The following is a 26,059-nucleotide window of genomic DNA, read 5'->3' on the forward strand; positions in this document are numbered from 1 at the left end:
ACACCAACTTACTTTCAAACGCTCAGCGCGACATCTTCGAGTGAAGCCTCAGTTGTAAAGAAGTTGGAAAGCAGCATTAGCTTAATTGACAGCCCAAGTAATCGCAAACACCAAACCGCCATATGATCCCGTCAGGACCCAACCGATTAAATAATAGGGGAACGGAATAATGTCAGATAAAGGTATTGGCGAGAAAGTAGACCCTCCCAAAGCACAACCGGGAGATGGAATAAGATCACTCCGTTCCACGACCCTCTTCCGTGTGGTCAACTACGAACTCTACGCGAAGCCAGTATGTAAACAATGCTCCCCCCTAACCAAGGAACAAACTGATCCACTTCTTCCCTTGCAGAACATCGTCATCATGTCTATCGGTCTTGCCGCCTTTGGGCTCGCGCTAGGATACGTGGCCTACATGCGGTCCAAGTACGAAGGCATGGGATACTACTCGGCGGTGCAGGACGACGGCAGCGAGGTGTTCGTGAAGAAGCGCTCTAAGTGGGAGAACTGAAACGCCGCCGGCTTCGAGAAGTGTATCAAAAAGGAAAATTTAATTTATTTATGCCGTTATTGTTGTTGACAATTTTGAACATTTAGAATAGACGCGTAAACAAATAATTTCAACGACTTCATGTTTTGACTCGAAACAACAATGCTGGAGCTCTTAAATGCTGCCGCGGCCGATTCCGGTTTTACGATGCTAATTTTAGTGAATTCAATTCTTCTATTAAAGCGTTTTCTGTTGCAATTTTCGCCATTTGGTTTGCCTCGAGACGTTCGCCCTTACTTTGTTTCGTTTTCAATTTTGCGATATCTTGCAGTCGTTTGGCAATGTTGCGCATTTTCTGATCTTTTTCAGGATCACCAGTTGGCGGAAGACTGACGTGCATATTTTTCCGATTTTTCTGCGCATTTCGGTGTTGCGGCTTGGCCTGCTCCTTTATCTGTTTACTGTTATTGTCGCCGGCAGAGTTGGCCTGCTCATTGGTATCTGTTTCCTGCTGTTGGCTCTGCTGCTGCGGTTGTCTGTTCGCACCCTTAGGAGCAGCTTGCTTGGAACCCGCCTCCGAGTTCTTGTTTTCCTTCTTCTTTCGGGACTTCTTTTGCCGATTAGAATTTGACGAGGTGTTCTTTTGGCCTGTGTAACCTTTAAAGAGCAAGAGGAGAAAACACACATTAATAGAAGGGTTCACTCTTCACTAAATTCTATTTTATTGATGCATTGATGGGACATGTCGACTGAGGGGAGCTAACACTAAACGGGGCGGTCTGTGTACGCAAACTTAGTAGTATCTTCGCTTTTTGTTGAACGGAGGATCCCGCCAATTTCTGTTATTGTAGTGTCTATCGCGCCGCTGGCCATACCCTTCCCTGCGGTTATCCCAATATTTCCGTTTTTTACCTGGTGGCAATCCTGGTATAATCGGCTGCTGTTCGACGTCACCGTTTCCACTGAGCCTTCCTTCCTTCATTAGTCGCACGTTAGGAGGTTGGTAAACTTGCTTGCTAGCTTCCGGTTGGCTCGACTTGATTCCTTCGACCTTCACATCTGTGATGGGGTTTTCCTTGAACACTCCTTCACCGAACTTCTGCCACATTACTTCCAGTAACTCTTGCCCCTGCGGCCAAAGGGTTTCGTGCAGTAATGCCCCAGAATAGTGCCATACTTTGAAGCTAAACATCAGAAAAAAATTGTCAATAAGGTGAACTTAAATAAAAACAAATGGAGACTTACCCGTTTGCAATTCGAAGTCGTGGTGCAGTCGTTGCAGTAACGAACGTTTCACCGGTAGGACACCATTCCAACAAGGTGGAATCCGGCGCTTGCATGGACGAAATCTGCTTCCTCCTATTCATATCCCACACTTCGACATATCCTCGCAGGTTGCCGAAGCCAGCCAGGATAAGCAGTGTCTTTTAGTCAAGGAAAAAACGATGCAATGTATTTGGAAATCGACGTTGTCCTGAAGAGACACAACTCATAGGAAGGGCTATAACAGAAAAATCTAGAACTTGAAACATTTCAAGCCGTAACATGCTACCGTGAAGCAATTTGGTGACTATTGCGCTCGCAAATGTTTGGATTATAACCAAATTCTTCAACTTTTAGCGAAATCAATCCTAATTAGGGTCCAATAGACCGGTTCGTCGTGCACGAACGTTCTGCGAACTATCAAATTTTTGGCTGATTCTCTTTCCTTATGAAGTTAATAATCTATTTATTATTGACGAACAATAAACAGAGCAAACTTCATTCATTTATTGCCCTCAGCAGGTGCTCAGAGGTGGCGATGAGGAAGACGGGGCGGCAACCCTGTCGGCCAAACCAAAACCAAGTGGCCGAGGAGAACCTCCATAGTGGTAGCACCGGGAGACGCTGTACTCACTTTGGCTTGCCGGCCGTGATGCAGTAGGCGAATGCTCCAAAGGCCTAATCAGGGCGATCAGACCCGAGTCTGCAAGGGGTCTCATTTGAAGTGGGCAAACTGGTCACGAAACCTCACCAGGGTATACTGGTACCATGGGAACCGAGATAGCCCCTGGACTCTCATACCCAACATACAACTCTCGTTGTATGTGACACTCGGTTATTTGCGGTTAACCCCCTAGTGCGAGCTTCATGGGGGTTGTTGGTTATGCTCAAGCGAGAAGAGACCTTCGGGCTTCGGCGTGGTGTTGCGTTTTAACACGGGTCCCGTACTCCTTAGTTCGGTAGAGATTTAGGTAGGTCTTGCATCCACCAGTATGAATGCTAAGCCATGCACTTGGTATAGACTAGTACCGTTGTTGCTTGTCTCAGCGGGGCTCTGATTGTGGTCACAAAATCTATCCATGTCTTAAGAAGATCGTGGGATTAAGTCGTCCAGACAAGTGCTCACATTAAACCCTCAAGAACTCACTGCCCTCAGCAGGAAGAGAAAGCATGAACCTATACTCCGACAAAGTCTAGTAATTGAGGAACTATTTCCAACTCCACGAAGGGCGATGTCATTAGAGGTGGAGAAGTCCATCAAACCCAAGGAAAGTTTAAAAAATATACAGGCATCCAGATAGGTTCTACTCTATTGTAAGATGGGGAGATTCAGAATGCGGAGGCGGAAAAGGTAGCCCAGAGGACGAAAATTTTTCTAAAAGAAGAGGGAACGAGTTAATGTACGTTGCCCCTTTTCAAGGGTAAGACAATCACAGACTGGAGGGTCACCAGTTTACGAAGCAGTACTCGAGGGTACTTCTTATGAAGCAAGGTAAGGAGAGTATGGTTGGAGTTAAAATTAGAGGTGGAGCGAAGTGTAAATCCGGACATCGTTGCTGCTCGATCGGTGACTTTGAGGTGGTGAATGTCGCAGCGGAGCGTATTGTCGAATGTGACTCCGAGGTCTTCAGTGAATTTCTGATAAGGACTATTCGATTATCGAGTATCAAACGGAAGCGGGTGAAGGTTTAAGCGAGTAGCTCATCAAGTGACACTTTCTGACATTCAGCACTAAACTAGCAGCAGTGCATCAGTGATCCAAAGTGTCTAGCTTTGGTTGGAGGAACACAAAGTCCATAGGCGACGGTATAGTAGAAAACAGCATAGAACAGGCATAGAAAACAGGCATAGAACAAACAGGGACAAGTAAGGATGGTGAAAAGGCTGTTGATAAAAAATAGTAAAGGGCCCAGAATAGATCTCTGAGGGGCGCCAGAAGAAGAGGAGAAGGAACAGGATATACAACCATAAAAAAAGACGCGGCAGGATCGGTTGAAGAGGTAAGAGGTGAGTCATGTAGCAAGTGGAATCGGAAAGCCTAGAGGCGAAAATTTGGGCAGCAGTATCTTGTGATTTACCGTATCGAAAGCTGTAGAAGAGTCAGTGTAGATAGTAGGCACCCCTATCTCACCTCGATTAAGTGATCCTAGCAGTGAAACCGCGACTTGCGGTTTTTATCTATAGAGCAATTATAGTTGTTACACTCTTGAATAAATGAGAGTGAGTAATTGTGCGGAAAGTGCCAGTAATCAGAAGAAAATATCTGAGGGAAGATATAACCCCAAAGCTAATTCTTATCAAATTGCAATTTTGCATTTTGAAGGATTGCGCAATGACTAGCAAAAGTATTCGTTTTGCTCAGCGGCCGATTGATAACAAAGCGAATAAGGAAAAAAAAGTCCCAAACTAAAGTTTTACTTCCTGAGCTATGTCTATAGGCTGCTAGGTACAGTCAGTGCAATGATGTGTGATTTAAAAATCTCGGATTATACTATTAAAATCACATCGGTGGGCAAGGCGATGGGGAGAAAATCCGGGCCCGAGGTGAAAATTATATATGGTCCCTTTATCGACCTTCAGTTTTGTCGTCACTATATTCCGAGTCTGATGAAAATCGCCCTCTTCTCAGTCCTGAACAGCTTAAAAATATGCCGCACACTTCCCGCGTTTGTCATGTTTTTTTTGTGTAACGAACATGCTGCAGGACCCTGCTCGCATATATTGTCCAAATTGAAAGAAACCGAAATGGTGTCCAATGTTAATAAAAGTTTAATTTTTCATCCGTACTTTGGGATGATGATTATTGTTTTTGTTTTCCTCCTCGGACTCTACCTTGTCGTGGAGGAGGAGCCTGTAGTAGTTTATTACTAATAATATTCAAGTGGTAAGGAGCCACCGACTTCGAACCCAGCCGACCGAGGCACGGATTTAGGAGGCTTCACCATATTCATATGACGCCACGGAGAAATCTGTGAAAAACATGCTCTCCACTTCAGTGGAAAGCTTACACCTAATTTAAAAAGGGAGTACAGCAACTGTAACGAGAGGAACCGAAAACCCGACTACAGTCGGCGTGTCGATGACACTGTTGCGTACTTCTTTTAGAAAATGGAAAAGGAACCTGTAAAGACTCCTAGCCGACGACAGCAGACGGAGCTTCTTTGGAATGATTTCTAAATTGCCCGTTGTTAGATCACAACGTACCAGAAAAAATCGGACAAAAGAAAGCGGAATTTTCAACGAAAGGTGGAGACAAGCTGGTAATCTCGGTAAGATCCACACTGGACGCAGCAGCACTTATGACAAAACCTCTTCCTATCTATTGGCAACAAGGCTAGCAAAGCTGTAAGACTGCCCTTATTTACTTCTGGGCAAGAGCCACGAGTTCGTTTTAACAAGACCTATGATATTAGATAAATAAGATCCTCCAATCCGAGAGCCTACGTCCTGATGTCAAAGTTGTTAGAGGCAACCATGGGGCCTATTTGCAATCAACTTACAATGCCAGGTTTATGGCAAGAGACATAGAGAGATATAGAGCAACTTGTAAGAAATATTTTTCGAGGATACCTTGCTCTGGAGTACGTCGTGGTTAAGGTAGTCTTCATCCCTAAGCCTGAAAAAGAGGACTTTATATCCAAAGAACTTCAAACATATCAGCTTAACTTCATTTTTGTTGAAAAGTCTGGAGAGACCGGTTGAGTCACACTCGCGAGAAAATGCTAAGATCGCACCCACTTAAAGTAAATCTGCTCTTCACTCTCTGGTTTCAAAGGTAGAGGATGCAACTCTGAAAGGCGAGTACGCAATGGAGATGTTTGTAGACATTGCAAAAGCTTTGGATTGTCACCAGAGAGCATGGTACCAATGAAACCTTAATTAAATGCGTGCTGCGTGCTGATGTAGGTGTGGATTGTTACATAACAACAAAAACGACGAAAGGCTACTTCTAAGGAGGTGTGGCATCGCCAATTTTGTGGACTAGGTTAAGCAACTCACTATCATGCGAACTGCAAATCTGCCAGTACACACCCAAGTTAATGCGTATGACATGGCTGTGGTTATTATTGATCGGGATCTCGAAAATGTGTGTAGAAATATACAAAATACCGTTGATAGGTATAAATAAAACCATAATGATATTATTGGCAAAAAGGAGGAAACTGAATAGTTTTTTCCTTCCAGAAATGAAGGGTACAATTCTTCGAACAACACCTCAATTGTTGATAACGAGCGCATATGAATTAGCCAAGTAGGCAAGGAAAACCTAAGCCATTTACAGAACAATTGTCCGATGGGATTATTATTCGGATGGCAAGACTGATCCCACTCAAAGCCACAACTAAGATACTAGCAATTCGGACATGGCCCGCCACATTGTTATCGACCGTCGAAATGTCGACTATTCAATTAGCACAACATCACCATGGCTTGTAGCTCGGCAAATGAATGACTTGTGGGCAAAAGCAATCGTCTTCAGACGACATTTATCAAAAACGCTCCGAATTTATACTATTCAGAAAGAAAATCGCAACACATGTCGGTTCAAATGAGGACATTGCACCCATAATGGAAAAATTGAGAAAGATGTCTTCGATGACATGCTCACGTAGTTCACGCTGCCGAGAACTCAATGATGCAGTGATATTAAGAACCTTGTTTTGGGTAAATTAGACAATCGATACAGGTTTGATTTGATACAGAAAACAGTCCTCTTAGGAATTGCAGGGTACCTACAACATTTTAATGTCAGTTTCAGCTTTTTGCCCTTACATGTATGATAGTTTCCTTCCGATTAGAGGCACACTTGGACAAAGGAAGCTTTCATTTCGCCAAGGTTTCCGAAAGTATTCGAATGGATGATGGTTCCTCTAGGAGGTACCATCATCCATGTAGAACACATTCTTTTTTATCCAGCCCCGGGAAAATTATGACGGGCTAATTGATGCAGTATTCTAATTGCTTTCCAAGGCGCACAATCTCTCACTGTTTTGAGGAAATATCCACTGAGTGGACATTCCGAATTATTCCTCCACAGGATTCAGGATTCCTCCGGACTTAACAGGATACAGGAGAAAATACAAATTCAAACTTTCGCGTGACAATGTGATTCTGGAGTTTAGGCTGACAAATAGAGCATATAATAGACGTTTCTACTTTTGTCTCCTTCTAAATTTGTCGGTACCTCCTCCATGTGCCACAAGTCGAGATACTCAAGCAAGCGTCCGATTTCATCTTGAGTTCTTTATTTTTGCACCAGCCCTTTTCCTGCGCCAAATAATAAACAGCTTTATGGTAAGAGGTACTCGATCTCAGCCCTTCCAAATGCTAGCGAGTTGGGAGCACATATCTTCCCTCTTCCGCCCAATAGTGGCCCTCTGAATAAAGCTTCTCGCACTTCTGCTCTTCCAAAGCATTACTCTGTCGTCCTTATTCAGTGGTATACCCCAAAATGTCTTGAGGTCAAGTTCTAGTTCCTCTAGCGAGACTTGAGTCGAGGTGTAACTTTCGGATTATCCCCCGGTTCTGAAACAATCCACCTCAATCCAATCTATAATTTCGACTCCCCTTAGGAACAGCGAAATGTTTGTCTGCTAATAGTGATTGGTCCATGAGAAAAGACTTAAAGTTTAACCACAACGACGATAGCTTGATATGCTAGATGATGGTTGGAGAGGGTCTCAACTCTAGCCAATAAGAGTAGCGAATCCGACGAGTCGACCCCGTTAGCGAACGGAATAAAGGCTATACAAGAAGTGAAAAGCTCTGAAGAGCGAAAAAGCCCTTAATCCTCACTTTCAATAAAAAAGATTTCCCATTGCTACCCGGATCCTCATCGTCAAGTAAACTAATTAAAAATCCTAGCCTCCAACATGACGCTACTGATAAAATGTTGTCTCAAGATTCACAACACACCATTCAGAACAATAGTAGCAGCTAGATATTCAATTTAGAGGATCACACTCTTATAAAAGGAGGAGTACCCCTCAATGAGGTAGTCATTTTGCAGTTCCGCTCCGATCCAGAAAAGTGAAAATGGAAAATCTTAATACAAGTTGAATAAGTTAGTGACGTATACGAAAATTACCATAGCCGCAACTCCTGAATTAATGTAATGTTTATAGTTATATGAAAAGAATATTTCCCGGAAGATAACAAATTCAAGGTAGTCCTTCAGAAAAATTTGACTTTTTTTAAGAATGCAGGATTTTTTATGGAATGGGCATCTTTCTCTAACACTATGGTATTATCAAAAGAGACACAGCAGCAAATTCAGGATCTATGTCAACAGGACCGACCGACAGCTTAGTTTTTCGAGAAAGGCTGTCATTTTGTGGGCCCAGTAAGGTCCAGAACAAATTGAAGAATGGGAGAAAAGTGGAGGGCTGCAAGTGCTCCTACCGGGCGATAAGAAAAAATAAAAATGCTAATTAAGGATGAAGTTGGAACCAGAACAAGGACTGTAAAAAAATCCTGAACCAATCACCTGAATTCAAGCATCAAGGAAAAAAGCCTCCAGAACTATCGTCAAAGATTACATCAGGAGCCTTTCGTGGGGGATAATATGTAGAGGTCAACGAAACAACTTCTAATCTAAAAGAACACTGAAGACAGGAAAATGTTTTGTTAGAAATTAATCGACGAAGGCTTAACACTAGAAAATGCGAGAGGTAAGAAACAACGAGTTTACAAACTTTTACAGATGAATCCCCTACCAAGATTTTTCCAAAACCAAACAAAAATATACGAGCGAAAACATCGGATCCGAAAACGATACAGCCAATTCAACGACCTAAACCAGGGCTTAAAATCATTGTGGCCGGAGCGATAAATTTATACGTCCATGCTTATCATCATGAATGAAAACTGTACGGTTAATGGCGAGTACTATCGAAACAAAATGTTACCGATCTACGGGAAGTGTCTCAACAACCCGCAACAATATCCAAAAGGAATACCTCCCATTCTTATGCAAGATGGGGCTCACTGTCACAGTACTTCTCAAAGGTTTGGATGTTTTCCCAAGGAAAATAAATGAATGTTGCGAAATGAAAGGACATCACACCAAATATTAATCTGACAAATTGTATTATTTAACATGTACGCTTGTGTATGTGTTTGAGATGGGGGGAGAGGCAAAGCAGGAAGGTGAGGAAAAGTTTGATGTGTTTAGCAGCATTAAGGCTCAGCCACCTGTCATTATGGCAAGCTTGTTCCCAGTTTTTGATAGCGGCATTAGCCAATGCTACTGACACCCCAATTTCTGGTTCCGGTCCGAGCAAGGGGAAACTGAACTTTCCTGAACGATTTTTGAAGTGAACAAAGGACTGATCAATGCTTTCAAAGCAACTTGAATATCGCTACAGATTGCGACGCACTTGCCCTTCAACCGCTCGTCAATTATCCAGGTTGCCACCCTTAGGATCGCATACACTTCAGCCTGAAAAGGGAAAAGCCCACTTCTCGTTTTTATTCGAGAGGTAGGTGCTCCTGAGCCCTGTTCTGTTTTTGAGCCATCGGTGTAGCTGACGTCAGTATATCCTGGCACGCATTCTTCTGGCTGGTCCCAATTTTCTACCAAACAGATGCATGGTGATACGAAAATCAAAAGGCATTGCGAAAACTGGATTCAGTTCTCCCAATAACTCTTCCAATGCTCTGTGCCCGTATGTCCATTGTTTCCCCATAGATCTAATCGAACTAGTTTATGAGCTGCTTTCATTACAGGGCTCTGAATAAACAAATCCAAGGGCTGCAAATTGAACAATGCATTCAGAGCTGCGCCAGATGTCATGCTCATGGCACCGGTGATACCCAGACACACGGCTCTTTGCAGTGTGCCTAGTTTACAGCGAAAACTATTTTGTTCACTTATGCTTATTAAATTAATTAAAAACAATTCAGTAGTTTCGATACTTTTTGGAATCTTTGAAAAAGTAAGTGATACCATACTCCTGTTCACCCTGTATATGTATGTTTATGAACTTGAGTTCACAAAAGATTCATAATATCGTAAAAAGTTGAAATTGTTCGACTTTGTGGCGCATAACATAGATATGTATAATGGTTTTAACAAAAGCATGGTTGCACCCTACACATAAACTCTGTCGTCCCGACTCCTGCATTTCCAGAGACGACAGACAAGGAAGAGAAAGAGCCGATGTGGCAATATATATATGGAAGCGTATTAGGACGTTGGCACCCGAGACGGTTAATCCGCCGCAAAGCTTGCGCACAATGCGACTCGGGGGTTGTAGTAATGTCAATTTGAAGTTTAGTAGCAAATTGCACTTTAAAAATTACTTGAACATGATGCGCTTTGAATTGGTCGCCCCAAGAATGCATGATGCAGAACAGTGGAGGATTAACGCACTAGGAACCATTCAGGGAAAAATGACAAACATATGATGCATTTCGCGTTATGTACAAAACGAAGCGGATGTTCGACGATCAGCATATGTTCTCTCGTGAAAAGAGAATATATTCTCTCCGAGAAACAATATGCACATATACATACATGTGGGAGTAATTTCGTTGCACATGTAGCAAAGCACATCATGTACGCGACTATCGCACTGCCAACGTCGCGACTTTCGACCGCTTTGTGTGCCAGCGCCGATTCACAGCCATTTAATTAACTTCTGAGTCAGATCGCCAGCGTACTTAAAGGGGGAAAATTCTCCAGAATTTTCAATTTCCGGCTGTTAACTCTACTTTACAAGGACGAAAATGTTTTTTTTTTCGCGCTGTACACGGTCCTTTTCGGACACGGATTGATTTTGGGACCACTATCAGAGCCCCGCCATGACTAGCACAGCGGTACTGGTTTATACTGGGTGCAGGCTCAGCATTCATACCAGTTGATGCGAGGCCTAACTAACACCTCTGCCACAACTACGGGGTACGGCACGCGAGTTATACAGCGCAACTCCACGCTTGAGCTCCGAGGAGCTCTGCCCGCGAAGTAGGCATAACCACAACCACCATGAAACCACTAGGGGACCACCCGCAAATAACCGGGCCGAGAACACATCCTCCAGGAATTCTCCTGGAGCATATGCTCTCAGAGGGCCATCCCGGTTCCCATGGTACCAGATAACCTCCAGTGAGGCTCCGTGGCAGAGCCACTTCAGATGAGTCCCTTGCAGACTCGGGTCTGATCGCCCTCCTCGAGTAAGTGGGGACGGCACCCTCCAACAGATAGAAGGAGTGGAAATATTCATGACAGGTGCATATTTTCCAGAATTCCTATTGGGATACATTCTTTAAAGACAATTTGAAATGCATTTTCAGGCCACCGAATAATCTATTATGCGACAACATCGAGACAGTGGCTTGTAAACCTACCAGTTCCAGCTCTGGAGATCAATATCTCAAACATTGAGCTACTAAAATAAGTTCAATTAAAGATATTGCGAGATTGGTATCCCATAACACTCTGTCGTCGAAAATTTAATCACATATGACACTTGAGTTGAGCTTGCTATTCAGATGCCTTCCGAATTTACTTAATCTTACATTACCTTTCAATTTTATCTTTTTTGAAAAGGATATAATTTCCAAAATCATTAAAATAGCTGCAATTACGCGAAGCTTCTCCAAAGTCAAATATAATATCGCATTTCAAGTTGAACAGTGTAGCCTTGGCTGGCATATAACCGTAGACAACCACGAATTCCGTTGACTTTGGACTCCAAGTTACAGAGTGGATAGGTCCCTCCTTTCCTGTTAAATAAGCAAAAAGTTTATTTCAACAACGCTTCCTCACTTACGTCTAAATCATACCTAATTGAACTGCAAATGAATCTCCTTTCGTGGACATAAAATGAAGTGCTTGTTTGCCGTAATATGAAGCCCCAGTCTGATCCACTTCCGTACTTGTCAGCAATAATAGACCAGTGCCTCGTTTATTCCACATCATTTCCACACGATCGGCCTTGAATTTTAATCAATTATAATTGTTCTACAATTTTGACATTAAATTTAAATACTTGGAAAAAGCTTTTGCATGCAATTGTCTGGTTCTGTTGCAGTGCCGGATATCGATATATCTTACACATGGAAGGAGCTCCTTTGGCACCGGGTACATAAAACGCAAGATGTGGAGGACATTGTCCAGGTGCGATCGACAATACTCCATTTCGACCGCTCCCCAGCTTATTGGTGGATGTAGCAAAACCTTCCTTACCCTTCAATTCGTAAAAATGTGCCTCACCGCCAATCATTAATGCAAACAAGCTCTCATCCGCCGACCAGCATGGTTCCCTGTAAGAAAGTTTGGGAATGATTTCCTTTGTAAATAAGATTCATTCTAAAAATATTATTACTCACAAATTGAGAAAATACAAAACATATTTGTTGGAAAATCAAGGGATTCTACTTGACACGACACAGCACGTTTTGAAGCAAAGGTAACGACCCTGCATAACAATTTTTGGAGACTATTTTTTTCTAATTGGGTTCATGTCGTTTTCATCACTCAGATTTCTAATCAAGAATATTATTAACTGCATTCTCCTAATTTTTTCATACGACTCAGCACCTGCCTCAGATAGCCTTAATGATGACAAAAAAGGCTTTTCACAAGCTCCAGAATGAAAACAAATATGGAAGAAAAATCCTTGTTCCGAAACGCCGAAATGTGAAACGTGGAATGGTGTGGCGTCGAAAGGACCTGTGAATTTCATCCTTCCAAAACTTTCTTTATGTGGCTATTACCAATCACTTGTTTACAAAGATCACCCCGTGAACCTGGCCCAGCTAAACAGCAACATTGGTCAGGTTGATAAAACTTCCGCTTCAATTATCGCAATGGCAGTAAGAACTAAACTGTGCACTGGACTTTACGCGCCAAATTCCATTAGATGAATCTGGACAAGCTCATTGGCCAGGTTTTATACTAAGCAGAGAGTACACTTCCGTCCAAGTTCCAAACGATTTTTATATGATATAAGAGGCATTCTCGGCCACCGCATTGCAAACTGAATATTGGGACTTTAGTGCAGTAGCCCAGTCGGCCAGAGAAACCTATCGGTGTCCGTGCTTTGATTTTATTCGCCATCTATCCTTTAGCACGAATTTAATATACTAGACTTATAGCACACCGCTTTCCTCCATATGGTTATGGTTTCCATAGGATTTGCGGATTTTCGTATATAGGAGGCACGAAAGTCTCTAGACCCCACGTCAAAAAATTGCCTGAATGAATGTACCGGAAAAAATACTCTAGATAGAGAGGTACTCAAATTTTCAATGGAAATGTCCAAAGAAATACAATTGCCTGTGGATTCCCAAGAGGAAATACGAAAATTTGAAGATGATTTGTATGAACGTGCAATCACTAAGAAAATATATAGATGACAACAGTACTGTTTTCAAGGGAATGAATGGAGGGTTTGAAACGCAACAGGATATCATAAGTTGATATTAACACTGCATATTAAGGCAAGCACCGCAATTTTTGCCAATTATTTTATATAACAACATTGATCTTAGAAATCTTAAATATGTGGAATTGCAATTCCTGGACGACAGCAGTGGTGAATACCAGAATCCAAAAAAGAGTATAAATTCAATAGACACATTGGCTTGGTTACAGCAACTACCAAGGAAGCAGACTTTCTCAAAAGGAAGATAAAAGGAGAAGTGCTGAAATATCGGCACTTCTCACAGAAGCCAGGAGCAGGCATACGAATAGTGAAGACACGGATGAACGCATCCGTGGGGCTCGGTAGACACGAACTGATAACGGTACATTGGATAAACCAAGAAGAGGCGATAGACAACGTGTGAAGCCTTTACTTTCCACAAAGATCATCAGCAATCGCCTGCCAAAACCTCCAACGGGAAAGTCATGAAAATTGTGTAAACAGTCACGGAAAAAACCGACTACACTTTGTCGAAGAAGGATGTCCGTAAATGGAGAATATAGAGGGAAGACAATTTTGATGCAAGATGGAGCTCCACCGTATAAAGCTGTGACAACTTAACTGTTCACGAGCTCACAATCGACCAAAAACAACCACGAGTTGACGATTCTCAGCAGTGTTTGATGCTCTTCCTCCACAAAAACCCGAATTTATCCGTAGATATGTAGCAACCGACGAAGCATGGTTTCATTATTTCACACCACTGACGGATGTATTACGGAATGCCATAGAAACAAAAGAAATAGCACTGCAAGCGTTTTCGGACATCGAAGTAGCGTTCGATAATACATGTCACACAGAGATACAAGATGGCCTGATTTGTATGACAGTGTGAAACACCCTGGCCTTCTGGATGGGGAGAATGTTAAAGAGTAGGCAAATAGAAATACCGACAGGTAGGCTGTCCACAGGGCAAGGTACTATAACCGCGTATGGGGGGTGTGATATTGGATTGACTTCTAGGAAAGCTAACAAATACAACTCCAGAGTTACTAGCTCCTGGTGCAGGAAGGCGGGCTGCGCATCAATCCAGTCAAAGGTACCATAGTACCATTCACTAGGAAGCGTAAACTTGATCACCTGAGAGGCATCAAGTTAGATGACATGGAGGTGAAACGAGAAACAGAGATCAAATATTTGGGAATTATACTATACCAAAAATTACTCTGAAAAAAATATATTGGAAAAACTTGTCGGAAAGTTGCGATGGCTTTCGTGACTTACAAGTCCATAGCAGCTGATATACTTTCTAGGCGGTAACCCGAATTACGATACCATAAAAACGACGTTTCATTTCAATAAGAAGTTTGAAACACGTTGGAGTAACTGGATAAACTGGGAGAGCGTGGCAATGACATACGGGAACTTGTTTGCATTAATGAAGGGAACAAGTAGTATTGCCACCATCTTATGGAGGAATATAAACCCATATGCACGAAGGACTGTTTAAATCTCACCAAGAAGAACTTCGAGATTATAGGGAATAATCATTGGCCACACCCGCCTAAACTATCATCTGAGGAAGCTAGCGATATCTACGGATACTGCTTGCAGATTCTGTATAGAGAGTGACGAAACCTCCATACACGTTCCGGAGCAATGTCTGGCACTTATGCAAAGTAGATCGAGGGACCTAAGAGAATACTTAACGCCAAATGAGAAGTTGAAATACTTGGTAGTAGGGAATATATTAAAATTCCTGACGGTTATAGACTTGCTTGACATACTTTAGTTAATAGGTGCACTATAAACAGTAAAAGGAGCACAATAGTTCTTTTAGTAGAGATTGAATGTTTTAGTTTCCTTGCGATTTTTTTTAAGTGGAAGGAAAAGTAAACGAGTTGTTCTTTTTAAGCATGTTATAAAGCATGTTCAGAAGATTGGAAAAAAAATTTGTTTACAGAAAAATATTACAAAATGACTGCCCAACAGCCCTTTCTGCGGAACAGTGTTTTTTTAGGGGCTCCGGATTTTGGAAATATTCATTTTTAATAAAGTGGTGAGCATTTGGAAAAAAAGTTCATTTTACTACCAAAAAAATCGGGAAACCAGAATCTGGACGCTTCAGGTATGAAAGGTTATATTTCTTATATAAAGACATTTGAGTGTGCACTTTCCCCATTAGTATGTAGCACGTAATATATGCATATATTATGTGAGAATAACCCCTTTCTAGTGATATTGACATTCAAAGTCTTGAATTTGCAAAGAAGCGGCAATTTTAACCTATTATAACTTTTTATTAATAATGCGACTTTCACTAAACTTGGCAGGATCATACTCTATATCATAGTTTACATTACTGTGGTGGTGAAAAAAATGTACACTCCCCTTTTGCATGTATGGAGATCACCACTTAAATTCAACGTAAAAGGATGTAACTCATTGTATGCGTGAGCATTCATAGTCCCCACCTTTCCACCAATTATTTTACACAAAACCTTAAAAATGGGCACTCATTTATACCTAAAAAATCGAAATATTAATTTATCGAAAATCGACTGCGTATTTCTATGCGGAATTTCTTTCTCTTTCTCCAATATTGATCGTCCAATGGGAAGATTACTTCTTCCCTCTAAACTGAATCATCCAAAAATAGTTTCAACTGTTTTCATTTGCATGCTCCGTTCTCTTTAACCCTCCCACTAGAACTACCATGGGAAATATGTACATAAAGATTTTTGAAGAGTAGACTTGCTTGCTTTAGAACCTTGAGTATGCAGTTTTCGGATAAAAAATGTAAATAGAGACATTTTATGCTCAAGGGCCTCGGGTGACCAAGATCGCGGTGAAAATAATGCGGGCCCCACTTTCATTACAATACACTTACATACATGAATATAGAAAAATTTGTGATTTGGATCATGAAATCGACTTTTCAATTTCTCCTTGGAAAAATTATAATGTATGAAATATTTCGCCAAAGTTACAAAATATGGTTCGACTAAGAGGTTGAATTTTATTTGGAAAACTGATGGCACCGCTATGAAAGGTCAAAAAGTTCGAGTTGAGAATAATTCGACTTTATTTCTAAGTGTTAATCCCTCTTGAACAGCAACCCTGCAGCCTTAACACTCTGCCAATTGTAAACATTCAATGGCAACCCTATACCAAAAATACCCGTAAAATCACCAATCAAATGTGTTCGGAAAAGTGTCCCAACGAAAAATCCCCAATAAAGAAACACCACCTTCAATTAAACCATTCGAATTAGAATGATGTCGGGAGAATATATTCATATTGAGCAGCCGCTTTGCGTGTACATTAGGGTTATGATTTTTTTTAAATTCAAATGCCTGAGGTGATAAACGATGAACTTTTGTATAAAACTAAAAAAAATAACTCCAATTTTCTAAAGGTTTAAAAAAAATTCCGCCCATATTGGTATTTGTAATTTGAAGAATATTTTCAATATGTTTTATTTGCTTATGAATATGGTATACAAGTCGGGAAACCGGAAGCTGGGCGCTTCAGGTATTTGTACGTAGTCCATTATCTATATGCATTTAGCATGTCAGAATTAGTAGTTCGGGTTGTAAATTTACACGGAAAGACAACTTTGAGCTACTGTAACTTTGTTACTAATAGTATGACTTTGACCAAACTTGGGGATAATATGCTTCATATTATATTTTATACTACTACCAAGTTATATAACTCTGGGATAAACCTAAGGGGGGTTTTACTCAATTTTCCCAAAAATATTGTAATATACTATTATTAACTTAATTTGAACAGATATCGATATGGAGAATATTTTGAGGCCTGGGCACCATATAGAAGCAGCTTCATGAATTTTTCAGATTTTTCAGTTGGGTAGTTTCTGAGAACGGGTCCGTTAAAGAAATCATCACTTGCGACCCGACTAAGAGCGGCTACTAATCGAGACCTTTCATTCGATACCCCACATGACTACATTCTGTGAAAAAAATTTTTACACCACCCTTTTACATGTACGGGGACCCCCCTCTAAATTCAACCTAGAAGGATATCACTCACTGCATGTCTGGAAGTTTACAATTCCTGCCTTCTCACCAAATTTCGTGTCAATCGGTATAGCCGTTTCTGAGAAAAGTGCTTGTCACAGAGAGACAGACAGACATTAAACCGATTTTAATAAGGTTTTGTTTTACAAACAAAACTTTAATAAAAAAGTATGTGAATGATTTTCAATTTCTAAATTATTTTTATGAATTTCTCATTCAGATACATGACACTTTTGTAAGTTTTGTGAAGCTATTCCATTAATTTTGCAGCTCACTCAGCCACCATATTTGAACGAGGCACAGAACGTTCTTTTGTCCAGTGAGTGGTAAACGACTTTAAAGTCTTTCCGCAATTTAATTTGGTAATAACAGCTACTGGTTATCACATGTATGTGTCCTCTGAATAGTGCAAATTTTAAAATCCTGCCTTTGCTCAGACAGTTGCTATAAAGTCACAAGGAAGTTTCGGATAATTTCTCCATTTTGTGAAGGAAAATAAGCAATCAGTGCAAATATTGCTCCTGAATTCCACGTGGCACAATGGAGAGAGGGCAACTTTTTCCACTTGATTTAAGGTTATATTTTTTGCTCCTGTCAGTGGCTATATCCTTCTTAGTGTTAGAAAAGGAACTGAAAGTCATCTCTCCATCCCAGGCTTCTGCTCACAATAGCTTCTTTGCATATTCTCGTATTCTACCAAAATATAGTTGATGCTGAGAGACTGCGATTTGGTTAAAAACACAGATTCCACCAAGTGGCGAAGAGGAAGATCATGAATGTTATGTTGACATCCTATAAACTTAGGTGCTCCTAGATTCTTTCGTCTGAATTGTGCTTGGTGGTTAGCAACTATTCCGTTTTTCCTTCTTGCATTAACTGCAGTTGTGTTACAAATAATCATGTTGATATTGTTCCATGCATTTAGCCATCCAGCAAGGCTTACAGAGGAATAAAAATGTCGTTAGCTGACTCACTGTCAACAACTGAAACACCAAACTGCAAAGTTCTTTTCTTGTTTGTGAGACAAACCGCCTGATATTCTTTATTTTTCTCTTTCCATCAAAATTTAGTGTCCGGATAGCTCAGTGGTTAGAGCACTAGGCTGTCATACGGAAGGTCGCGGTTCAAATCTCACTGGTGGCAGTGGAATTTGCATCGTGATTTGACGTCGGATACCAGTCGACTCAGCTGTGAATGAGTACCTGAGTCAAATCAGGGTAATAATCTCGGGCGAGCGCAATGCTGACCACATTGCCTCCTAGTGTACCGTTACGGTCTTGAATGAAGTGCTCTAACACACTTCAAGGCCCTGATCCAATATGGATTGCTGCGCCAACGATTATTATTATTATTATTATCAAAATTTACACAAAGCTCCTCTTCAGCATCCTTCATAACTCGAAACCAGGTCCCTGATTATGAAGGTGTGAGAACCGGCATTTTCTCTTCAGTCAAGTTTTGAAGAACTTTCGATGCTTTTCTCGTTGACTCACCCACTTTTGATACCAACTGAGGTGCCGATTTTGTAGAATATACCTTCGTTTCATCGGAATATTCTCTTCTGCATCAGCGTAATCAGTACTGCTATTATCTTATTGAAGTACTATCATTTGTAAACTATTGCTTTTGTAAGTTAAGAAAAGAATTAGTTGTTTTACCAGGGTGGTTGCAGTTTCCTTCATCGTTACCTACCTCCAGAATGTGACAAAGTATATATTGGTCAGACTAAAAAGCTAGTGACCACAAAATTCGAGGAACACATAAGAGATTACAACAAACGAAAAAGCGACGACCCTCGAAACATCAAGTCAATGGTAGCAAGGCATAAGGTGGAGGAGGGACATACCCTAACGATGGACAATGTGGATGTTATAAAGCGGGTGTGGATCAAAGAAGGGAGGCAGGTAACCTTAAATCACGATGAAGGAAACTGTGCAACGACTCTGGTAAAAAAGGTATGCAGCAGGTAATAAAAAAAAAAGTAGGGGGAAATATGGGAAGGGTCAGAAAATTAATTATAGAGCTGAAAAGTTGCGAGATAAATAGGGGTAGTTTAAGATAGGTTAACTAAGGAAAGCGGAATACTAACTGAGGAAGGAGGCACGTGGTCTTCAAAATAATTGTATGCGGGAGAAAAATAAAAATATTTACAGTATAAGGAAAAACACCTGGTTCTTTTCTTAACTTATATATCAACTGTAAAAAAAACATGGACATTAATTTAAACTTGTTGTTTTTGGCTTGCTAAGGGGCCTGATTTATTTATTCATTTTGAAGGATGAATTGTTTTTTTTTTTCTTTTTTAGCCGTGTAACCTACACGTTCTCCTGATTCAACTTGTTTCAAGTAAAACTCCTTGCCTTCCTCATACAAAAAAATTCCGCTCACTTTTGTAATGCCTAAAAGATCCTTTGCTTCCTGTCTGTTCCAAGCGACGTTATAGCATGCGAAATTTATTGCATTGCGAGAATAAAGAAGTTTAATTTCTCACAAAGCTTCAAGAATTCTTGCGATATCTTATTTATTCTTTTATTAGGCATTTAGGTTTGTCATATAAACCGAAAATTCGACCAACGGTGTCTATATTTAAAGACATTTTGAACATAACTTCATCCATATGTTTTTTCAACATCAAATAAATAATGTCAGATGTTTAAAGTGCACTGATAGAAATTAACATCCACAGCATCATTTCATATGCACAAATACAGCAAATAAAATTGTTAAATTTTTTTAGTATTCGCAACCTACAAACATGTAAATGGCTGCCGTCATTTGCTATTCGCGTAGCTATGAAAAACCCTTGCAAATAAAGTAATGTTTTGCGCGGGAGTTTCTTTTTTGGAAAAAAAAACACAAACAAAATGTAATAATTAGACAAAAGTTCATCATCTGGAAACACAGGAAATTCAAAAATTGAAAAGTGTCAAAAACTCATAACCCAAGTGTACATTTAGTCCAACGACCACCCACCGCGGATCTCGGTAGTGCAAATTCATAATCTACCTAGCCTCCATATGGATTGCTCGATGACTATCGCAGCTGATAAACTCGCCTTGTTTGGTAGCGTCCAGGTCTCAGTTCCAGTCGTTTCCAATAAACTGAGTGTCTGAGACAGACAAATCGACAGACAATGGAGATTAAGAACTCCCTCAAAGTATCGCTTGCTTTTAAAAGGCGGATTGGAAATTTCGAATTTTCTCCTGGTATAGAAACGTTGGCGGTCAAAGGGTAGTATAGCTCCCAGGGCAAAATGTGAATTGCTACCCACAATAGAGCATACAACCTGAGAAACGCCTGCTGAACCAACACTAACAGCTCTACTACCAAACCCTATCTCCACCTCCATGTAGTGATCGCTAGGAGTTCTTTACAGACCGAATGCTGCTCGGCAGCTAGCCGATACCCTGTCCCAATATAAGGCTGATGAAACACCATTGCAAGATATGCGCTAGGCAGAAACCGGTTGCCTGGAGAAGAGTCACTACCCCACATATTATAGCGGCCATCCAGTAAACCATGTGCTCGGCGTAGGTTTCTTAGTCAGCCGAAAAATGAAAACTGCTGTTATCGGCTATGAAAATATAAGCTTCATAAACGTTCACGCCCTACAGAGGAGACTACAAAGTCGGAGAAGAATACCTTGTACGAGGCAATTGAACGGACCCTCAAAGCCTGTCCCAAGTATGATATGATATGACATTTCAACAGTCAAGTAGGGACGGAGCCCGTATTCAGGCGACACGTCGGCTTCCATAGCTTACATAAGGATAACAATGATAACGGACTGCAGATTATTCAGTTAGCAATATCGCACGAAATGGTTGTTGGAAGTACCCGGTTTGCGCGGAAAATGGTCCACAAACATAGGTGGACCTCTCCAGACGGAACCACTTTCAACCAAATTGACCACGTGTTGAGTAAACGCCGTCACCTCTCAGCCTTGATGAATGTCAGAACATATAGGGGGGCCAATATAGACTCGGATCACTATCTCGTTGGCATGGTGCTCCGAGCTCGAATAACAACACCACCTAGAATCCCCTCTGACAATCAGGTGAGAGACAATACTGAAGCCATTCACAACACAGTCCTCCGTAACACATATAAGGGGAAATGGATGCGGAATAACCGCAACTAACAAATGTCCAGGAAATGAAGCAACCACAAATGATCTTCACAACCACCTGAAGAACATTATCATTAATATGACCAAAAACATTCCTAAATGTATGCTAGCAACGGAACCACCGAGTAAAGCTGCATTCTCAAAGAACGCGGGCACTCGCAAAGACCTACTACGAGCAGAGAAGCGACTTCACAGACGGAAATAGGAAGCCTAGGAAAACCAACAGTTCTGTGAACTCGAAAAGTACAGGGAGCAACCGCACCAGGCGTGCAAGTTTTACCAACATGTCAGCAGGATGAAGTCTTATACACCTTCATACTCATCCTGCCGAGACAAAGAGGGAAATCTGATTTCCGACAGAATGGGCATATTAGAGTGATGAGTTGAGTATTTTGATGATGAACTGCTCAACAATCAAAATATATACTGCCACCACTAACCATGGAGGAAAGAGTCCGTGCAATCCACCGGCTTAAAAACCATAAGTAAAATTGGTTAAATATGGAGGCGACCAATTTCACCAAGCGGTTCATCAACTGATGCTCAAGGTGTGGGACAGCGAATCAATACCTAGCGACTGGCAACGAAGCATTATCAACACATAAAAAGAGGGATATCACGCAACGCAGCAATTATAGAGGTATCACGTTGCTGAGTACCATCTATAAGGTATTCTCCGATATCTTGCTAGGTCAGTTAGCCCCATACGTCCAGAACATCATTGACACATACCAAAGAGGCTGCTCTCCAGGCAAATTAGCAACAGATCAGATTTTCTCTCTGCGGCAAGCGATGGAAAAATTGCTAGAATATGGGCATCAATTGCACCATCTTTTCATCGACTTCAAAGCCGCCTATAATAGCATAGCCAGGGTAAAACTGTACACGGCCATGAGAGAATTCGGTATCTCGGGGGAAAATAATAAGACTAACTAGGCTGACCCTGACTGACTCTTGAGACCATTCGACATCAACGGTCTAAGACAATGGGATGCCCTATCATACGTCCTCTTTAACCTGGCACTGAAAGAAGTAATTCGCGATGCAGATGTGAATGCGGGAGGCCTCTTCAAGTGCACCCAACTACTGGCCTAACATTGACATTATGGAAAGAACAACCCGATATGTACAGTCTACCTTCATCCAGATCGAGCAGGCAGCGCGAGATCTCGGACTGCACATTAATGAAGGCAAGACGAAGTACATAGTGGCAACGTCAGCTCCAAAAACCAAAGAACGAACAACACCGAACCGCAATGGTCAAACGAAAACAATAAAGATAGGAGACTACAACTTTGAGACCGTTGAAAATTTCTCTTGTTTAGGGTCGAAAATCACAACCGATAAATTTTATGACAACGAAATCCGCGCACGACTCTTGGCTGCCAACAGAGCCTATTTCAGAATCAAAGCTCTTAAAGTACAAAACTATGATCTTGCCAGTTCTTATGTATTCCTCGATGATTTGGGTTCTTAGCGAAAAAAAATTTCGAAATCTTAGCCGCGATGGAGAGAAGAATTCTTCGAAGAATTTTTGGCCCCCTGCATAATGATGGACGATTCCGTAGTCTACATAACGACGAAATCTTTGAGCGATACCACGACCATATGTTTGTGGATAAAATCCGGCTCAACATGTTGCGGTGGACAGGTCAGCTAATCCATATGGATGAGGATGATCGGGAAGAGGAGTCCGGAACTTCTAAGGGCAATAACTACGGTAGAAAAAGAGGACGAGGCAAACCCTGCCTGAGATGGAGCGATGGCGTCGATCAGGGCGCCCGACAGCTTTTAGGGATATCAAATTAATGAAGCTCGGGGAAAAACTGGAATCTGGAGTTCCTTACTAAAGCAGGCCTAGACCATATACCGGTTTTTGCGCTGTTGATGATGATGATAGGAAGATTATCCATGCCTTGGATAAGGACGGACCAAAGGATAACAACCTTTGACTATCGTACCAGCAGTTGGTTTTTAGAATGTGTGTGCTTCCTGCCGTCGTCGTCAAAATAGCTAAAATAATCCTGGAACACATCATGAAACATCTCGAAAGCTTGGTTGGCAGAGAAAAGGCTAGCGGGCTTTCTGCATCGTTCTATTCTGGAATAATGCAGGAGAGTTCTTATCTCCGCTTGCTCTGTTCTTGATCGATTTCGAGAAGGCTTTGGACAGTGTTTTCAGCTAGTGTATCTGGCGTGCTCTACGCAGGAGGGGCACTCCGGAGAAACTGATAGCCATTATCAGAGCAACATATCCTGTGCTGAACCGAGGTAAAATCTCGGAGGATTTTAAGGTCCAAAACAGAGTCCAGGATTGCATCATGTCATCGATAACGTTCCTCGCCCTGCCTCGCCCGGAGGGTGTGGAAGGGCTCAAGGGACCATGACATTTTTCTTCAAAGATTTCAACTATGAGCAGAGCATCGAGGACGTTGATCATCTTATATATCCCAGAAGCGTCATTGCTGCCGACATCAGATGGATGGTTCACGATTAGCGCTACCGACACAAGATTTCAAATGAATATCTGGTGGAGTTTCAAATCTAATTCTAGCAAATATCAACCAGTTCAAGAAAAAAGCTTTCTGCTTCGCTGCGTGGGTACAAAGCAGGGGATATTTACAGCGCAACCAATGCTACGCCATGCGAACAGGTCGGCCCAGGAACACAGCGCAGAATAGTGCAAGCATCTCGAGAACTGAAGCACATTTCAGCACGCCGCTAACGATGATTTGTTCAGAATTACACTAAAATTCGCCTACGAACAAAATAAAACAGATTAAAATACCCAATGCAGATAATGATGACATTGAAAGCTAGGAAAGAGGGGGAAAGAATTTGGCTTCCGATTGTCAAGTTTCCTCATTGCACTTTATGCAACTAACAAATAGTCTCCGGAAATTGTTTTTGATGAATACATAGATTTTGAGGCTCAAGTCAACTTAATCGCTACCGTAATTGAAGATTTCATCACCCTAAGGAATTGCAGAAAATCGAATGAATACATCCAACGTCTTGAATTGAAGCGTGTTTTGTTTACTGTTATTTCGCTAAGGATCTATAATTTAAACTAGAACATTCAACACAATCGATTACTTACCATTCGGACTGTTTCTTCTGAATAAGCGAAAACACCTCCTCACCAGTCGCTACTTCGTACACGTACTGGTTCGGGGCTCCTTCAGGCTTGTCCTTGGTTATGGTGAACAACTCCCAAGTTACAAGAAAGTTACCCCTGGGGGAGAATTTGAGGTGAAAGGCCTTAGGCCGTGGCAAGGAACATATCACTTTCCAATCGCTCGTTGCGATTATTTTGACCGCGCTGCCATTCGCAAAAGCGGCGTATCGTCCATCGGAACTGAAAACAATCGCGCGACAGTTCTTACTCTCCTCTCGCGGTAAGCTCGAGTTCGGTGCGTAGGGCAGCTTCCCATTCGTGAGGGCCCAGAACTCAACACCCGTGCCGGAGCGGACTGAAAATACAACGAAAAGTGTTTAGCTCACGCAACCGGATCATATGTAAATATTGCGCTTTCGCCAGACTGTCTGCACAACATCTCGCCACTTGGGTCTGTCAATCAGAAGCCCAGAGCCAGATTCACCGCAAATCTTCTCTCATGCACCCCCGCTCGGGTGTACAACGGCAGGTAGGCGACGGCTTTCTGGAGAAGCGCTTAAAATCCAAGAAAGTAGGTAATTTACTTGCAAGAGCAGGAGAAATTCCTTCCACAGCCATGTCAAAATTCTAACCTCAAATCTGAGCTGCGAGGATGCCAACTGCCAAATGACGACGAGTGCTGTCTTCTAGTTTCTGACGTCTGGTTGTCAAGTGCAGAATGTAAACACATGCGGACAATGGTTCAAATATTCGCTAAGCGATCAACGGGTGTGCTTGAGGGGAATATCGACGTTGAGGAAAGCAGCATAACAGGCGTCCAAACTCCCGATCAATGGGACAAACAGGATTATGTAGTGGAAAGCTAGAAATTGGAACGAAAATGCAGCCAAAACATTTAACGCCTATGCCTATGACGAATTTGAAAAGTATGAAATCTTCAACTGACAAACATGGCATTCTGGGATATTGAAAACAATAGCAATTGAATTTTCGGATTGGAACCGAGTGCGTTTTGCTCGATAACTGGGAAACCGTCCTTTTGTAAGTATAATAGCATAGATTCCCAATATGGGGATTAAGTTTTAATTCGATGTGCCTTTCATATTGTATGCAAGCACTTTTCCTTTATTTTTCTTCACTTATGTAAAGAACCTGAAAGAGATTCTAGTCTGATCTTTGCCATTAAGATATTCTGCAATACCTTTTGTTGTGGTGAATAATATTACTAGTCTAATTTGAATTGATTTTATCTGTTAATAGTGGCTTATATATAAACAGTAAATATTCCTCCACCAGCTTATATTTAGCAGTATGTCACTAAACTTTATTTCAATGGGTGGCTATTACAATTGTTTGTCGTACGCGACCTCTGTATTTTACTTTATGTTTGTGTAAAAACATAACATTATTACCTTTAATATAATATATGGTTGCCTTTCACCAATTTGTGGGGTATACATATCTACGCGCCATCGCTCGTGGTTACCTGAAATGCACTTCGGCTCCCAACACGACTTCCCAAAACACTCGCACTCGTCCTTTACTGTCCTACGCCAAGTGCGCTTGGAGTTCACTTTCCATGTGCTACCGCCATATAGCAACACAGAAAGGACACTAGCACAGAACAATCACAACTTGATCTTAG

The 26,059-nt window shown here is 41.5% G+C and overlaps 2 protein-coding genes across 2 annotated transcripts; one reads left to right on the forward strand and one right to left on the reverse strand.

The window, feature by feature from the left end:
• Nucleotides 1-71: 71 nt before the first annotated feature.
• On the forward strand, nt 72-618 carry LOC119647559 (small integral membrane protein 8). Its single transcript, XM_038048552.1, has 2 exons — nt 72-292; nt 353-618. Exons 1-2 carry the CDS (start codon nt 170-172, stop codon nt 509-511), a joined length of 282 nt encoding a protein of 93 aa, XP_037904480.1. The 5' UTR covers nt 72-169; the 3' UTR covers nt 512-618.
• On the reverse strand, nt 524-25,318 carry LOC119647557 (eukaryotic translation initiation factor 2A). Its single transcript, XM_038048549.1, has 8 exons — nt 24,999-25,318; nt 24,397-24,769; nt 11,746-12,019; nt 11,540-11,690; nt 11,309-11,479; nt 1,736-1,910; nt 1,403-1,674; nt 524-1,147 (listed from the first exon to the last, which is right to left on the reverse strand). Exons 1-8 carry the CDS (start codon nt 25,030-25,032, stop codon nt 693-695), a joined length of 1,905 nt encoding a protein of 634 aa, XP_037904477.1. The 5' UTR covers nt 25,033-25,318; the 3' UTR covers nt 524-692.
• Between the last annotated feature and the right edge of the window lie 741 nt (nt 25,319-26,059).

Source organism: Hermetia illucens, chromosome 2, assembly GCF_905115235.1.
Source record: "Hermetia illucens chromosome 2, iHerIll2.2.curated.20191125, whole genome shotgun sequence".
In the NCBI taxonomy this organism is placed as follows: Eukaryota; Metazoa; Arthropoda; class Insecta; order Diptera; family Stratiomyidae; genus Hermetia; species Hermetia illucens.